The sequence below is a fragment of the Melanotaenia boesemani genome, chromosome 20 (assembly GCF_017639745.1).
Source record: "Melanotaenia boesemani isolate fMelBoe1 chromosome 20, fMelBoe1.pri, whole genome shotgun sequence".
In the NCBI taxonomy this organism is placed as follows: domain Eukaryota; kingdom Metazoa; phylum Chordata; class Actinopteri; order Atheriniformes; family Melanotaeniidae; genus Melanotaenia; species Melanotaenia boesemani.
Genome location: NC_055701.1, coordinates 10,237,010 through 10,255,969, shown reverse-complemented (window position 1 = coordinate 10,255,969; position 18,960 = coordinate 10,237,010). Strand labels below are relative to the sequence as shown.

General features: G+C 38.8%; 1 protein-coding gene across 5 annotated transcripts in view; it reads right to left on the bottom strand.

Annotated features, from left to right (window-relative positions):
* LOC121631535 (AT-rich interactive domain-containing protein 1B-like) overlaps window positions 1-18,960 on the bottom strand; it is a 190,359-nt gene that overhangs the window by 117,857 nt on the left and 53,542 nt on the right. For 4 of the 5 annotated variants that reach the window (XM_041972534.1, XM_041972530.1, XM_041972531.1 and 1 more), the window contains exon 3: window positions 3,539-3,694. In XM_041972534.1, the coding sequence (XP_041828468.1) occupies window positions 3,539-3,694 (156 nt within the window). The remainder of the gene's footprint in view (window positions 1-3,538; window positions 3,695-18,960) is intronic. The other variant, XM_041972532.1, reaches the window with a different exon arrangement.

The following is an 18,960-nucleotide window of genomic DNA, read 5'->3' as shown; positions in this document are numbered from 1 at the left end:
GAGTTCCCCTCACACCCAGTCAATGGACAATTAAAACTGTCTTAACGCTGTTGTGCAAACTTGTGTTTGTTATGTGTAAAATGTCATGGTTTTAAATGATCAATAATGTGTTTTTCAATCATTACAGCTGAAGTAAAGTGGAAGCTTTGTACTGGATTTTACCCACAGAATGTACGTAGTATTTCTCCATGCAAAGCACACATACATGATAAAATCCCACCTTCATTTTAAAGAATCGAGCCTATCATTAATTACACATTTTAGCATATCAATCCTGTTAAGTTTGATATGAACTGGTCAGCTGATCATTTCATCAAACCTATTCATTTCCTGTAATAGCTCATTTCCTCCAACCAATGTAACCAAATGTAATGTCAATGTAAAAATACAGGAGATTATTAGCTAGTGAAAAAGAGTGAATTAACTGAGCCTGTACTGTGATGATGAGCAGACACAAACCAGGAGGAGTCCACATTTTGCCTGCTGTGTTTCTGGTGCATAAAATGCTGTACAGCTGTAACACACAGGAAGGATTTCTTGAATATAGGTAAAGACAGCAGGATGCAACACTGACACAAAGACTGCTCAATGTATCAGGGTTTATGAGCAGCTTTAACAAGCATACGTGCTGATTGAAAAGGAGCATGAATGCACTGCAGTGAGAAATATTGGGAAACTAGCTCCCTGGTCACTACAGAGGTTGGCATAGCAACCAATCTGGAAGCTATCAGTTCAGGTGAAACAAGATTTTGCCCAATCAGAGTCCTTGGGTAGGATTACCTGGTGTATAAATGTCAGCATGGGTCAATTGCCCCCACATCATCAGCGATGATGAAAACACACCATTACTGTCACAAAATGTCAATGTGGCCATGGATTTCAGTCTCTCCTTGTTAGAGTGAGTAATGTTTTCTCAGTGGGCTGCACAGTCTGTGTGTGAGCATGTTAAACAGGGAAACAAGAGTAAGTAGTTTTTCAGAGAGAGACAAAAGCCATGTTGACTGAAACTGTGAGGAAATTACTGTGATGAAATGATGATTTCCTTTTTTGACAACCTGCTTTTTTCTAGATCTCAGCAGCTTTGTCTTTGGCTGTTTGTGTGTGTGTGCCGAGAATTTAAGCCTAAAAGATGTTTTAACCACATCTCAGTAAATTACAATATAACAACCCTGAAATACACAACTTGACTAGTGCCAATGCATCAGCTTGTGCAGACTTGATACAAGTTTACACACATTTGTGATCAACCTATAAATCCAATAGACCAAAAAAAAAAAAAAAAAAAGAGACAGGTAAATATTTTTTGTCCATGTTACTCTACACTATGCATATGCCTTTACATATGAGAAAAAAAGACTGCATAATTAACGTTTTCAGTTAAAACAGCTGATCTAACTTCATAGCTTGATCTGTGATATGTTTTATGCACCATTCAATACAATTATTAAGTCCTTTCAAAACCTGGACTTAAGATCTTCAATATGAATATCTGCATCAAACATCAAGGGCTGCTATTGTTTGTTATAAGTAGTTTTAGTTGTATGGATGTTGTACAATGTTGTATGAATTACTGTAAATGTTTTAAGTCCTCCTAATAGGGCCGACAGAGTTAATGCAATAATAACATATGAGCGCAGTGTCATTTAAACACCATTTTAAAATGTTGTGCTGTTAATGCAAGTGAAAGTATAATTAGATTCCACATCCACTGTCCATTTCAGTAGACAGTTGTAATGTGCTACAGTTCTGTTTACCAGCCACAAAACAAATCAGGATGAGGATATTGTTTTTTACTCTTTAAAAGCAGTAAGTTTAACAAAAGATATTTTATGCAAGCCAAGCATGCATTTAACACCAATAATGTTAGTCCTGGTTATATGTGATAGACTGCGCTCCACTCAAAAACATCAACTCAACCAGTTAAATCAAGTGTGGTGCTTCAGTTGCCTGCAGAAAATACTAATAAACAATTTTACTGACTTCCCAAAAAAAATTATAATTAGATTACATGTAAGGCGGCCTTCATACAGACAGTCTTTGGCAATAATAACGCACTTAACCAAGCATATTTGCATTAAAAATATCTTGAATTTTTGTAAGATTTCCACTGATCTTGAAATAAAAAAAAAAAAACTTTTTAAATAACTATTTACAAAAATAATTTCTGCAGCAGGTCAATATTGTGCCTGTTGACTTTAGTTTATTTCTCTGCTACACGCTTCAGTTAATTTGTGTGGAACACTGTGCATTAGAGCAGAATATGGACTGATATAGCTAATATTGATCAACTTCAACAAGCCTTAGCGATAGTGATCTTGCATACAGGCCTCAGGGAACCCCTTCTTTAATCATTTGACAAGTCCTGGTTATATTTATCCCAGCTTTTGCTTTCTGCCATATTCTATCTGATCTGTCCTTTCCTGTCCGGTTCTGCTGCAATCTCCACCCGTCTTGTTCTATTCGAACTCTTGTTCCGTTTTGTTCTGCTCAGTAATGATCCGGCACAGGGCGGTGAGCCAGAGTCACTCCATGCAGGAGGACAGAGCCCTCAGGCTCCAGAGAGGATGGGAAACATATGGGCAGCCTTCACGTAACAAAAAATAAAAAAAATAAAAAACTATTATTAAAAATCCCAGCTTCCCGATGGAAATCTTTTACAGAACAGCATGCTAAAACTTGGCAGGACAAATCTTGATCCATATCTGCAGTCCAGATCTTTTGTTGTTCAAAGAATCAGGTTTGTGTTGCGACTTTTGTGCACTGAAAGTTTTTAATATGTGTGGCCTGTCAGTGGAGACAGATAGCAAGCAAAGGTACTGACCCTAAAACATGCGTATTGTCTTTTTGGTTAACTTGTCAGGACCAATAGTCCAAATGGGCATCAAGGCCTAGTTCTAACAAGGCAAAATATGATTTCTGAAATCCTGGTTAGGGTCAGATATAAGATTTGAGTTGAGATTAGGTTAACTTTTACTGCAGGGCCCCCTTTTCATCAACAAAAATTATGTCAAGTCCCCCCCATTTCCTTGTCTTTTTTTTGTAGTTGAAATGTCTCTTGTTCGTTCATCATCTTTTGCCTATTGCTACTATAACAAATTTGTCTATATTTTTCTAGCAGTGCAAAAACTATGTTTTATTTACCCTAACTGCACCCCCCCCCCACCCCCCACCCCCCCCACCCCCCCGACATAACTCTGGGCCCCCCTATGGGGCCTGCCCCCTGGTTTGGGAACCACTGGGTTAGGTTGAGTTTAGGGTTTGGTATGGTTATGTTTAGAGCTGTGCTTTGCATTATGAATAGAAATGGTGTCTTGATTAGGATAGCATTAGGATGAGCACACATTTGTGTGTGTGCAGAGTGAAATGTCCCAACAATACTTCTTGTGAATAAAATGGACATATTGGACTGTTCACACACTCACCCACAGACATGCAACTGATTAATTCATATTCATTTACTGAGTTTCAAAGAGGACTTTCACCAGTTTTCCTCACAGTACAAGTGGAGCATCTTGTAACTTGTAGTGTGAGTCGGTACCTGTTGCAGTGGTGGTCGAGGCTGCAGGTAGGAGCTTTGGGTTGGGCCTGGTGCGGTCTGCTGAGGGGGGCTGAAGTACGGAGGTGTTCCCTGCTGCCCCCCCTGCTGCTGTTGACTGTAGCCTCCCATCGCCTGTTGGCCATATGGTGCCACCTGCTGAAACAATCCATCACACCATGATTAGAGGGGAGATATTAAGGTTAGGACTGAGTCACAAGAGCTTCACTTTCATTTCAAAGAAACACTGAGAGAATGACAGGTTCAATAAGTATGATATTACAAAATGTGGCAGGTGACATAATGTAGGAGTAGGCCAGAGTTTTGTAACCTGTTAGAGGAAAGCAATGATCATCCCACACAAACTATCCCTGAATCTCGTCAGACTGTCTCTCAGCTACAGGCTCTTAATTTAGCTGAGAGTAGGCTGACACCCGTCTCCCTGCAGTCCTCTGCCTAATGAACTCACACTGCAAAAACCTCTAACTTTATGTCCTCTGGCTTGCCAAATGCATCCTGCTCTCAACATTATCTCTGCCTCGGTCAGCTCACAGATGGAATAAGGTGTGTTAGATATTACTGCAGACCCATCCCAGGCCTTAACCTTAATGAGGGACACATGGAGGAGCTGTAGCATTCCAGGGCAGCGCAGTTAAAAAAAAAAACTAACTTATGAGGACGAAGCCACGCCAAGTGGCAACGCTGCATTACATGGTGGTTATAAGAGAGAATACGAAGAGGGAGTGCATGTAACAAGCTGGCACAAATACAAATGTAGTCTTAATCCCTTCTTGTCATTTGTTATGACTACAGACAGCGCCAGGTGCTCCTCACTGCTGTGAGGATTTCCTACGGAGGCTGGGATTTTCTTAGTCACACAGAGACATAGCGACACACACACACACACATTCACACAAAGCAGATTAATAAACAACATTTATGACCGCTGGTAAAGCAATATGACAGCACTTTTCATGTCATATTTGTTCTCCATCATGTCATGTTGTGTTTATATTTAGTGAAAAGTGCTGCCACAAACTCATTAAACGTACATACAGGCTGTAATTTGGAACGTTTGTCAAGCTTGTTGTCCACTTCCAGCTTTTGCCCCCAAAGACCTAAATTTTATTAAGTCCTCCTAAATCTTCTTTGGCAAAATAAAAATCTCAAACTTAGCACGATTTATATCTGAAAGGATGATGATGTTGTGAGAGCTTCTGACATAACATGACTATTACAACTGTACACTACTGCCTTGTCAGATAGAAGACACAGCCAGAGCAGACTGGTTACAAGGAAGAAAACTCATATAAAAGGCATGATGTAACTCATGGATGGTGCAAAATATAGTGAAATCAGATCTGGTTTCAGAACACCAGTGGAGATTAATACATGTGAAACAGTTTTGGAGAGTACCTTCTTTTCAGTGGGTGGTAGGACAAGAAATGTTTTTTTCTATACTGGCTCTTTGACTCCCTGAATAGAGAAGATTGGACAGTGCTGAATACTTTTCACTTCAGTGGAAATTTGATTTGAAAGGACAGGTTTGTGTCTGTGTGTGCATGAGTCTGTGTGTGTGTTATGCTTAGAGTATGAGAGTGTGTCATTAGGGTGAGATCAGTCTAGCTGGCTGAGAGGTTAATAGCATGGCCCTGCCCATGCCAACAGCACCACTGGATTCATTACCAGCAAAAAGTCCACACACACACACACACACTTACACACACACACTCTCTCTCTCTCTCTCTCTCTCTCTCACCAACATTCTACAACACTTAAATAAATGTAAGTGTGTTTAGGGTTTTGCTACATTAAAAAAAAGACAATCTTATACTCGCTCTAACACACACAGACAGTTAGTTTTGTGAATCAACCCCCCTCCAATAAAGCAGAAGCAATACTATCTGATGATCACTGATGACAGTGTAGCGCAACACTCTGGGTCTTCTGCTGGAACGCAACTGTTCTGGGATTGATGCGGATTAGGTCGCCATGGAGATTGAGCCCAGACAACCGTGGGTGGGTTCCTTTTCCCCCTTCAGACAAATACAATGACAGGCAGACAGATAGATAAGGGAAGACAGTGACATACAGACAGGAATAGATTGATAAATTCAGAGGCACAAACACATCACGCACACACAAAAATAAAGGTTAAAAAATCTTGATGCCACACATGGTATAAAAAGCTAATTGAATGATAATAAACTAGATTTTATTATCTTTTAAAAGTCAGTTTGAGTTGCTGAGGTCTTCATCAACAAAACTACTGAGCATGCTGGAATGAGAGAGCTTGAACACATTTAAGCTGGCCCTCTATTCTGCAAGAAAAAGTGAGTGTATGTGTAAAATTATGCACAAAACTAATTGCAACCTGGAGTTAGCATTATTCAATAAATCATTTCGTTTGGAGCCACTGAGGTGCAAACCTACCACATTTTTAGACAGATAACCACAGACTTCTTCCAAAGTTCATTTTAGTATACCACAACATGAAAAGCAAAGCTGTCATTATGACAGTAACAGCATACATTTAGTGTTCCTGGGGGTCTTATTGTTAATGTTGGCTCAGTAGCTTGGCTTACTGAGACACTTAAATTGAACAAAACCCCTGCTAATGTAATTAAATGGAGCACCTTCTCCTGCTCTGACAAGTCAAAATGTTTGCTGTGGAAAAAACATCTATTCACACTACCAACTTGGGTAAGTGATAACACATTTAATAACTTCTTTGCTAGCAAAGAAGAATAAACTTTAGTACAGTCAGTCCTAAACTAGCAACATAGTTGAGCATGCTTTCTAAGCTATCTTCCATGTTTAACGGCCTGGCTTTCATCATACTTAGATATTTCCTTTTCCTGCACTGCACTAAACGCAGGTATGTGTCAAACAAATAGAAGTCCTTAGACAAATTAATCTTCCTTTGCTTTTTCATGCTTACAGAATGATCATAAGCTGCTGGCTCAAAAATTGTGGAACTGGGAGTATAAGAAATGCATATCATCCTAAATCAAAGGCTGTTGGTCTCAGCAGGGATCTTCATGAACTAACAATCTGTGGATTATAGGCACTGACATCTTTTATGCTATTCAAACAGTGTGCAGTCCATGTTAGAAGTGAGTGCAGTTGTGAAACAATTCAAATATTCTGGGGGTACGCTGTTTATTTTTTCATTTATAACATTGGGAAATATTTGACTTGTAAACCAAGGGATCCAGATTACAAAGGTACTTTGATCCGCCATCAAAACAATAATTAACTTAATTTTTACATATATAAAGAAAACATCTAAGATTATGTTACTTTCTGAACAAATTTCACTTGCTATAAAGAATTCTTATTGTTACTCTAAGGCTACAATAACTAGCCAACATCAAACCCTCATTTAAATGCAGACCAAAAGGACCGTTATTACTTTTTTTAACCCATCAAATCCTAGCAAAAACATTGCAGCTCTACAGACATAATATTGTGCAATAATTTTTTTACCTAGAAATCAAACCCATGTTTCTGAGCCTGGGTTCCAGCTGAATGCCAGAAATATTTGGCTTGCTTCTCTTAACTTTTTTTTTAAGCTTTTAAAAAGAAAATCCCATCTTCTTTCTAAATCTGTTGGTACAGCCATTTATTCAGCAGCTCTTCACCATTCCAGATGTGATTTCTGTGTTTTAACCGGAGCACAGTCACATTTCTGATGACATCCTGCGCATCTCCTCTATACATCATGGATCGTCCTCATATACAGTAACAAACACTGCAAAACCACAGAATCTGTTTCAATGGGAAGAAGCATTGGGCTACATTTAAAAGAAAGTGGCCATTCATTTTATTTACCGGTCATAAATTAATAAGTTTTATGACGCTGAGCTGTTCACATAGGCTATTTTTATACTGTTACGCCACTCATCCATTGTTTAGCTTAGGTTATTGCAAATGCAGATCTCATAGATCTTGATACTTCATGAGTAACAATTTCTAAATAAACCGTTTAAGGTTTTATCTGAACAGTGCCTTTGTGACTGTATTTAGGAGGACAAACATGCAAGCTCTCAGGCAGGCAATCAAGTAAGCAAGCAGAGAAAACAGACATGGAGGCAAATTGAAAAAGAGAAAAACTGTCAGCCAGCCATTCAGTCAAATAAGCACAGAGACAGCGGGCAGACTGGAGGTTTAACAAGTAGCAACCTGTCAAAGTGGCTTTGGAAGGGAAGAAAGAGTTATTCAAATGCAGCTTCTGTTTGGGGCAGACTGTATCAATGTACTGTACCTGCTGAGTACACACCAACTCAATGAAACCTGATGCTCTTTGACTGAGAATATGCTCAGTGATAAACCGACTTACTGTGTTGCTGGTTACATCAATAAAAATAACTGCTGGAAGGAGAAAATAAGACCATTTTCTGCTTTTTTTTTGCTTCCACTCAGGTGTGTGTGTGTGTGGAGGCAGGCTAAATAACAGTGTGATTCATCCAGTGTCTTGGCAGGCACACAGTGTCAAATAAATGTCTGTAATGAAATGACAACAGATGTGAAGTGCTGTAGGGAGAAATGACGCAGAATAGACGTCCTGTGAAGCAAATAATTCACCATAAACTGCAGAAGCAGTGTGGTGAAAACAAAAGCCTTGGTGGCACATTAAGATACAAAAACACAAACAAAAACAGTGAGAATAACTCAATCAAAATTCTATCAAAACAGGAGTCAAATGAAAAGGCAAGCAATAACTTCTCCTTCTGCAAATGGTGGGAATAAATAAACATGCTAACCCTCCTTCAAGGTGGCAGTGCATGCGTGTGTGCACATGTGTGAGTGCCTTAAATCAGCCGTTTAAAAGCCTTGCACGGAACAAGGCACTGCTTGTAATTCAATTGGGCCAATGAGCAATAGACAGGAATCTTCATAATTCTGTCAAAGTACTGATACGCCTGAATGGTGACCAGGACCAGAGGTTGCCCTGGTTTTGAGTGACAGATGGGCTCAGCCAACCACAGCGCTAAGCAGTGCCACCACCCCGACCCCTGAACGCACTCACATCCACACTGTGACAGCCCTGACAGAAGCACACATCAGCATTAACAAACTATTGTGCCAGTGGATCACAGCAAGTAGCCTCCAGCTTAAAATGAAAAGAAAAAAAAACAGCTAATAAGAAATAAAAAGTTTGTTGAAATGACAAAGACTGAAACAGAAGACAAATAACATAAACAACATGATGCAGTGGCTAAGGAAGATGTTTAGAGAGACCGAGATGAACAGATAGGCAGGAGGGAGATAGAGAGCGAGTGTTACACATTGAGATACTTAAAAAGAGAGATAAGGTGATGTTTCACATGATAAAGACAGAGAGAGGAAGATAAAGATGGGGATGCAGACAGAGAGATATGTGCAGAGAAAAGGGCAAAACAGACAAGTGCACACAAGAGGCAGAGGCAGGATGATGAGCTAAGGAGAAGAGGGTAAGGGATCGTGTAAACAGCCAAATGAGGGAAAAAAGGTTATTTTATTTCCATATAAGAAAGAAACATATAAGGAGGTAGAGACACACAGACAGGTAGATGGTATGTCACCTCTCAGAAACAGCAGGTTAACTAATATTTTAAAGGACCAGGACAAAACAGTAGCTGAAGTTAGAAGATAGAAGTGAGGCATTTTAGCCATCCCTCATGCTAATGCTACAAAACTGTTGTTTCTGCTGCTACATTTTCTCCTCAGTTATTTGTTACCGTTGTTCTGCAATGGATGAATTGTCCTTTTCTTTTGCACAAAGCACTGTGAAACTATATTGTCCATCTACAGAATACCCAAGTGTATATAGCTACTTTTGTTTATAGATATTCAGGACAGAGAACTCAGATATATTGTGTTTTTGCCTCAGACAAACAACTTCTGATTTAGACATGTTACTTTAAATAATCTGCCAGAAATAAGATCACTCTAAAAGCATTACATAATTTAAATAGCATTTCATCTATTCATCTTGGCACCAACCTTACCATACCTAAATTTAATCTGGTGTTTTCCACCTTTTCCTGTTCTGTAAGGATAAGAACTGATGAAGAACATGCAGCAAGCTACATGCTTTTTCAAGTGGTTTTAATTCAAATGGCAAATAAATCTAGCTTAGAAAACCTAACACAACTTTTCTAATGCTCCAAACTGTTTAAGTTGTTTAGATAAGAGCACATTTAACAGTAAACTTAACTAAAGCATGTGTATTCTGACTAAAGTCACTTGGATTAACTGTAAAATGAATGGAGGACTGAATCTGACCATGCAAAAGCTGGTTATGTGAAAATAATCACAGCTGTACCCAGACCGCAAATGAAACACAGGATCTTTTTTTCATATCCACTTTTTCAACTGTTCTGTAAATCGAAAAGCTAACTTAACAGCAGATTATCAAAGGATATTTCAGTGAGGGAACACAGCAGGGAAAAGGTAAGACAGGAATGGCAGTGTTGACAGATGTGTCAGTCAAGAGAATGAAAAAGTGTACTGCTATCAAAATAACTCTGACAACTGTGGCAGTTGGCTCACCTTTTATTTATTTTTTTCTTTTCTGTAGAAAAAAAGGCATGTGAGGCATTTAAATAATCCAACAGTAACATTTTTCAGTTGACCTGCACTGTTCACCCTCCCCTCACTGTCTCACCCGTCATGCCTTAAAGAGTCTGAAATAACACACATATTATGATATATCCTGCTGTATTTATATTATGCTGTATTACTTTTGTTTTATCAGTGGATTTAGATATCTGAATCTCAAAAGCAAAAACTAGGATTTTATGATGATTATTAGAAAAAAAATTATGTTTACCCCATGGCCACTTTTGGATGCACTGTCTGTTGCATTGTATTGTTGTTTTGTCTATACCTGACAGAGTTTGGGTGACAAAATATGCTGTGTTCAAAATTATTATGCATGTAGGATTTCAGTAAATTAGACATATTAGTTTTTTAACAAATTACAGTTTTCATGCAGTATGGAGAAAAAGAAGGATCTACCTTCAAATGAAAAGCGCGAGCTAGCACAATGCCTTCTGAAAGAAATGAAAACATTCAACACTTCACGAAAACTTAACCATGATAATTGTTTAATTAAAAAATTGTGTGTGATTCAGAGAGCAGATATCATTCAAATCAAAAGGAATATCAAGGAAGGTCTCTCATTGTATCAAACAGAAGCTGTTAAAAAGCCATTGATGAGCAGAAAGCAGGTGGTGTCTATGAGATCCCAAGAACCTCTCCATGCAGGATACTTCAGAGGTTCGTAGCCTTTCATAAAGCTATATTTTGGTCACACATAAAACATTTGTAAATGACTCAGAAATACATAAGGACTAATTTTTAAATTGATGAATGCTGTGCTACACTGGATAGTCCAGATAGATGGCGTTCTGAATGGTCGGTGGATGGCCACCATGTCCCAAACAAGGCTGCAAAGTCAGGAAAGTGACAGTGGAGTGATGTCTTGGGCTGAAATAATAAGGCGGAGTGAGATGATTGGCCCCTTAAGAGTGCCTAAAAATGTCAAAATGACCTCTTATACTGTATGTTAATTTTCTAACTGATGATTAGAATGAAGGAAAGAAAAAACGTGCCCATGCTGCAAAAAATACCATTGAACAGTAAAGAAATTTGACTTTCCTCTTAACAAGTTTTCAGATTTTATAGTTTTAGTAAATAAATGTTTTTATTCCAAGCTGGAACAACTCAATCTCATGGTGAAATTTTTAATAGTAATGTCATTGGTCTATACTGGCAAAATTATCACTATGTTGACGTTCCACTGCTATGCATCACTGCAAGGTGGCAAAATTCAGCTGCAACTCTATGTGTTGGACATATGGACAACTATACCCTTTACACATTTTCTTGTGAGAATGGGATGGCCATGAATGTGATGTTTAGTTATTTTTTTTGTTTGTTTTATTTTCAACATTTAAATGTACCTAAAATATTAAATGATATAAGATAATAGCACTGTTTTGATTACTGAACATTGAAGTTTTACAGAGCACACAGCCCAGTTGCACTGCAAAAAGTGACATAACTATGCATACTCAGAAGTTAAGACTTTTGCAGAGTTTTTTCTGTGCTTCCTAAAAGATTTGCCCCATATTGTAATGCAGTGTCAAAGCGCTTCATGCAATGCTCATATTTCAACTATTCCATCACATTTAATCAGTGAAAGTCAGCATATGGAGGTTGGAGGGGTTGGTAGATGGCGTCACTCACCAGACTACCAAGTGGGAGGTCAAGATTGAGAACATGTGGTGCTCATGTCCTCTTAAAATACATTTCTTATAAAACTGCCAGAAAAACAGCACATGAACACATAGTTTTCTGTTTTAAGTTTTTCTATGACACTGAGAGTTTCTTGACTTCCGTGTGGTGATAAGATATGAGCATCACAGCAAAACCAGAAAATCTTGTGGACAAAAAAAGTGAAGAAGTGGAAGAAAAAAATCTGCATGTACAGACTCATGATTAAACATAGGATAGAGAGGAAAGATGCATCATTTTTCTCTTCATCGCTCTTGTTATGTCTTTCCCAAGGTGAATGTGCTCTCTGTCTCCCCACACCTCTCTTTCATCTCTCTTTCTTTCTTTGTCCTCCTTTCTCATACATTGGGAGGCTCTTGACACCTCAAGAATGAGCTGCCCTTGGAGAAGTGAGAGTCAGAGTGAGGGACGCGAGGAGTGTTATGCAGGTCTCTGAATGATTAAAGGCTGAATGTTGGCCAACGCTGTGAAGTCAAAACCCGAAAAAACAAGAATATCTGTGCTGCACATCAAATTGCTGGTATCTCTTGTTTTTCTTTTTTTATATATACATAGCATGGCGCATTTCATATTGCAGGAATTTTTTATTCCCAAATGAAAACACAAGCCTATCTATTCAGCAATTGTAACATATTGACCTCATGATAACATCAAATAGCACTGACAGCGAGTAAAAGCGAGTAGATAGTGTTGCCATCAACTGACACACAGACATGTTTTTTTATATATATTTTCTTCTTGGATACCTTTCTGAAGACTGCCAAATGATGCTCTCTGCCCTCTGTCTGTCTTTCTTTATTTTCCCTTTCTCTCTAATTCTCTGTTTCTGTCTGTACCAATTGATGAAATAAAGAGGCCGCTCGTCGCAGGCGTTTTATTGCTGGCTGACTGTGACTGGCACTGGCTCTGTTGTTCCAGGCAGAGTCGTAATAAAGATATTTGGAGAGGCAGAGCAGGGCAGGTTAATGCTCTCTGTAATGTCTGCGTGTGTGAACAGCGCTTTTTCCCCATTTTATTTATTTAATTTTTTTTTTTTTGCAAGAGGCTCTGGGCTCTGTGCCACTGGCTCCAAATGTTTTCCCCTACTAAACTCCTGACCCCAATCTGAGGCCAAGCAAGACAGAGGAGGGAGGGAAAATTGAGAAAGAGGGAGAGAAAGGGGAAAAAAAGCAAATGTGATTTAGTGAAGGGGTCAAAAATGGATCTGAATATGAAAGATGGGATGGGATGGGAGGGGGGATATGAAAAAGGTCAGGCTATTACTGAGGGAGTTAAAGCTGTATTTTCCAAAGTGTATTAGAGATTGATACATATAAGACTGATCGAAATGTCTCAGCCCTGTATTTCTTTTATAGGGGAATCTAATGCAAACTCAGTCTTGACAGATAGAAAATAATCATCATTACCAGGGAAGGAGTCTTTGTGACACAGGTAAACATCACACCTGAGCACAAAGGAGGCCTGAAAACATCTTACAGATCAATCATCTCTGCACATAGCACTTCGGCTCATTTTTCACCTCTTGCTGTGATGACAGGATCCAACTTGTGTAGGAGTCATGTCAATTACATCTAAACAGGGAGACGGGAGGTGGGAGGCTTGTAGTTGAAATACGCTTTTCCACCATCAGCGGTCACCAAGCACTTAGGAGATTATACTCGAATCTTACATCCCTGCTGCAAGGCTCTCTCTTGTATGCTGACGCATAGAGGTGCAGCTTTGGTAAATGACGGTGACACTTTATATTCTGTGTGTTACAGATAAATCAGGTGCTGGTGATGTGCTGATGGCAGGGTTACAAGGGTTAAGAGCAGGTAGGAATAAGCTGCCCACAAGACTTTTAGAAGGATCAGACCAAGTGTAGTTTACATTAAGCAACATTAACTTGCTAAAATGCTCACAAGCAAGGTTGTGTCTTATTAATGACATTTAGTTTTTTTAAAACCTGGATTCTTATCTCATATTGAACAAATTGGTTGCATATCACTTCTAATGTCCACTGCACTGTGCTGAAGAACACTCATTTGAGAAGTCATGTTGCAACATTATATGTCTAGAAACAGCATGCAAACTTGAAAATCTGGTTATGGCTGTCATAACCAGGAGATGGAGTCCACTGGTGCCAAAATGTTTTAGTAAAAATGTAAAGAAGTCAGCAAAAACTCTGCAATTTTGCATCTCAAAACGTCATTAGAACAGACTGAAGAAATATAACACTGATTAAGTATTTTAGATTTAATTGTTTAGGTGCAGAAGTCAAGAAGAGCCATAAAATGAGAAAAAAAGTGTTTAAGGGCAAACCTGGCATTTTATTTTGTGCCCAATGAATCTTAAAATGTGTCTTTCCATGAGAGGTTTGCAGGGTGAACTTAGATCATTTTACAAGGTTATCCATCTTCTTTTTTCATTATCTCTGACTACTTCAACTTCAGAAGATGATGCTTTCACTGTACCTCAGAAGTAGGAAATTAACTCTCTTTTTTCTCTTGCTTTAGCTTTGCTATTAAAGACAGAGATCATCATTAGTTATACAGTTCTTTTAACCAAAGGAAAAAAGAGCTAATAATGCTCTAACAGTGCCTTATTTACTCTTTTATATCCCGACAAGGAAAGCCGACTCCTAATTGACGGTTTTTAATTTTTTTTTGCCAGTTGAAAGTTCAGAGCACAAGTTACTGATGTTATAAATAGAAACACTAGTGAAATATTGGCCTTGCAAAAAGAGTATTTACTGTTAGTTGCTTTAAACTAAAACAAAGACGAAAGAGTGACGGGCAAGTTCAGAGTTTATTGAGCTAAATCGTTTAAATTGTGACTTGAGTTCTCAGTGGTGTTATTAAATGGCCCACAGCTGTTACCTTCTGCTGTGCATTTTGCAACAACTTGGGTGAGTTCAATGCATGATTCACAATACAATCGTGGCAAGAAGAGGGATCTGCAGCCACTGTCCATGGTCCAGCAGCAAAGAAGCAAAGTTTTTGAGAATAAAACTGCCACACAAATATTTTCTGGTTGGAACTCTCAGGCTATGCTCACTCTCATACTCTTTTAATGTGCTCCAGGAGCTTCTGAGTAATGTGAATCATAATTAGGGTGGAAGGGGTGAAGCGAAGTCATGGACTACTCCATGTCCCTTAGATAGAGATGTCTGTGTTTTTTTGACCAAAACATATCAAAGACATCATTAACACCTCAGTAATTTGTTTGAAAAAGTGGGTAGTATGTCTTCTTATGATATTCTTATAATACAAGTTTTCAAACATGCTAAGAACCTCCCAACATACTTTTCTTTTAATTAAGAATACAAGAATATTTGCTTTCTCTATTAATCTCCCAAATAGTCAGTCAAGACTTGCAGTCTATATAAATCGGCCTTGTCTTCATCCTCTTCCTTTCAGTCCAATCTAACATCTGGATGAATGCAAAAAAGACTAGGCAACTGAATCTAGGCAACGGTGTGATCGTGCCAATCTCTACTTTCTCTGATCTGTTTTAACATGCTGATGGAGAGGCACGTCTCCTCGCTTCTGCGTTCTGCAGCAGAAATGAAGAAGAAGAGATGCCAGAGCAGACTTGACCTGTGTAAAAATATATCTCTAATCTGGTTGAAAACTGAGATGAATTCTCGGTGAGCCAATTAGAGCGGCGACTAATCCCCTTGTAACTCAGAAAAGACGCAAAGCATTCCTTTCTTTTGACTCGCTTCCTCGCTCCCTCCGTTTCGCTCCGCTTTCATCTCTCAGCTCTTTTATCTTATCAACAGACACATATAGAGCGCTGCAGACACAGAGCGCCGAGTCTAGATCTTTAAAAAAACACGCTGTTTGTGACGTTTTACACCACTCGCCTGGATTTAACACAAGTTATATTAAATTTAAACATTACTCCACCTTTCGGAACAGGAGTGATGGAGCTTTTAGCTCATACGACTAATGCAAGAGGAGGAAATACCTGGCAGCTTGGTTTGTAATAGAACTTGTACATTAAGTATAATCCATCGGGTCATCACTTACATTACAGCTTACTTTTACATTTTACTGAACGTCCTGACAGGATGAGCACTCCTCAGTACTTGCCATCTTTTTATGTTAGATGGTAGATATAGCCTTATATTACTCTGATTGATAGCATCACTTCAACCTGTGTGTGAAAGAGGGTGGATTTTTTTTCCCCCCTTTCCAGTTAATAGCCCCGTACCATAGCCTTCACATGGCATTTGATTGGCTGAGAGCCACTACACAGCAGTGGGGTAATAAAAGTTACAAATGAGAGCAGGCTATTAGAGTCATTGACGTGCGTAGACTAGCTTGCTAATTAATTGATCCTGAAACTTCATCTATTCTACAGCCAGAGAGGAACCCTTAATTAATCAGCCTCTCCATATTGTTGTCCTCCTTTCTTTCACTCCTGTTCCCTCAACTCTTTTACTCTCCACCCTTCATCCTCCCCTCTCCTAATGTCTTCTTTAATTGTGAGGGGAAAACACCAAGGGTCCCATGGGCTGGCATGGAGTGCAGGTTATGGATTTGTGGAGGGGGCACAGGAAAGAAAGTGTGTCATGTGCGTCAGCGTGACAAGATGTGTACTTTGAACAGCAAGGCCTTGTCATTTCAAGAGGCTTTCAAAAAGGGAGGGGCGAGAGGAGGCTGGAGTGGTCCCCTTAGTAGTCCCCACCCCTCCTCTTCCACCAGCTTTCCTGGCAGAAGAGCTGATTTATTGGGGCTTCCCATTCATCCGTCAGAGCCAGTAGCGCTGGCTGCATTAACCCCAGAGACAACCCCAGCTCCCAGGCTCCTAAGTGCTTCCAAGTGGCCCTCACTCTCCACATTGTTGAGGAACCTCCCCCTGCCCAGACTCAATTGATGATATAAATTGCTCATCTAACTCCTTAAATTCGATTGCCCACAAGAAGATGTTTGGATAGACAAAGATTTTTACAGCTTTTTCCCTTAATGGAAACATAAAGTAAATACTTCCTGCCTATGTAAGGAATGGCATATGGTCTTTATTGTTAAGTAACATTTCAAAGACTAACTTAAATTATTGCTCAACAAAATGTTGCCTCCAGTTACTTTTGCCTTAGATCTGTCAATAATAATGTTATTGTTCTGAAATAAAAACGCACATGTTAATAATAACAATAATGAACTCCATTTGGTTACATCACGATCGGATTCTGGATGCTGGTAGCATTCATTTTGGCCCACTGTGATAGTTTACTGGGAAACTGAGCAGAACTGGAACAGAACAGATCCACCATTAATTATATTGTCAGATTCAGCAGTGCATTTTCTGCTATGGCAATCCCAAATATCTGTTGTAGAAATAGTTTACATGAATTAAAAGATGGCGAGAAGCGATAGACACAAGACTCGAGGTTTGAAAATAATCTTAATCAAGCTATTGTCCTTTCAGGTCCTGTCTTTTCTTTGTCTTTATTTCTACTGTGAGTACAGTGAGGGTGACAGAGAAATACTGAATACTATTAGGAGATAAACATGGTAAAAGATAAGAGTTCTTTAATGAGTTAACAGTTATAACAGTGGTCATCCCCTCAGCTCAGATTGGCCCAGATCTCAATCATTCTAATTAGGCACCTTAGCAAAAAACACAGAATATTTGTCTCACAAATGAAGTTATTGCTGTCTGTGTATTTAAGTCAAAATCTTTGACTTTTCCCCACATCTATTTTTAGAAGCTCAGTTCTTAAAAGTTGAATTAAGTGGGGTAGCAACATGTCTCAAGAAATTAGGGGCAGCAGTTACAAAAGACTAAAAAAAAGTGGTGAGGAAACAGCTGGAGGACTTTGATGATCATAGCACTGATCATCAATAAGCTATTGATCTTATTACGTTAATCAGAACTAGAAACATGACTGGGTATACAAAGAGCACCTTAGAGAGGCAGTCTTTAAGAAGTAAAGCTGAACAGAGGTTCAGCAAACTACTAAAAACCTATGCCTACATATTGGGGAAAAAAATTATTTAAAAAAGATCTAATCAAGACTCCAATACAGACTTAAATACTTACAGATCTTCAGTTATTTTCTAATTTCTTTACGACAATATAATTTGACTGCTGATATTTTTCCACCATGCACTCATTTACTATGTACAGTATCATATGACAGCAAAGACTTTAAAGAAGCATGGAGATGTTATGTAAAATACATCTGCTGCTATTCTGCACAGTGAGATATACGCTATATCTAATCACTGTTTCTGTTGAACAATAATAATAATAATAAAAAAATTTCTGATTTTCTAAAACTTGTTATTAAAAGAAATAAAATTCATGGTTCATGATTCATGGTTTCAGCTTCAGATGTTTTGCATAAATGTGACACAAAAAATGAATAAAACCAGAGAAGCCATCTTTGAATGCTTATTGTTTAGGAAAGTACACAGCTGTTGCCCAGCTGAAAAGAATACTGACATCCTTTATAAATGATACAGATGCCTCTCTGCTGATGACTTCTGAATAGAAAGAAGGCCTGAGAAGTAATCTTTTAAAAAGAATAGAAGAAAAATAAAGGGGTTTAATTAAAGTTACACAAAGCCATGAAGGACAGAAGTTTTTTAAGGCTGAGTTGTGGTTTTTTGTGCACCAAACAGGTGGCGGGTCAGCCACATTTCCACTTGACATTAAATGCTTGGCTTCTATTAAGTTGGCCCAGCATGTGAGTAACAAACATCCAACACTGGTAATGGTTTCTGCCTGACGCCGTGACACATTCACCCTCATCTACGCAAGCACGTACACACACATACACACACTTCTTCCTTCTTCTCTGTCTCTCTCTCTCTCAACTATTTCCCAGGATATCTTTCTTCTCCTGCTCTTTCTCCCACTCCATCACCCCTCCCTTCTTTTCACATCAAACACTAATGTTTCCTTCAAATTCCTTTTCCTCTCCATCAGCCAACTTTGACATCACAGGAAATTACGCTCAGAATTGGCAGCACTGTTTTTCTTTGCATTTTTTTTCTGTTATTTTCAACTTCATTCCACTTCCCAAACAGACGCTTTTCTCGTGTGGCCTGTCATACTCAAGACGCCCGCCTCCTCCTTCCACTTCCTCCTATTCCTCTTCCTTTTTCTTCAGCTGATATATTTGTTCTGGCTTCCATCATTCCACA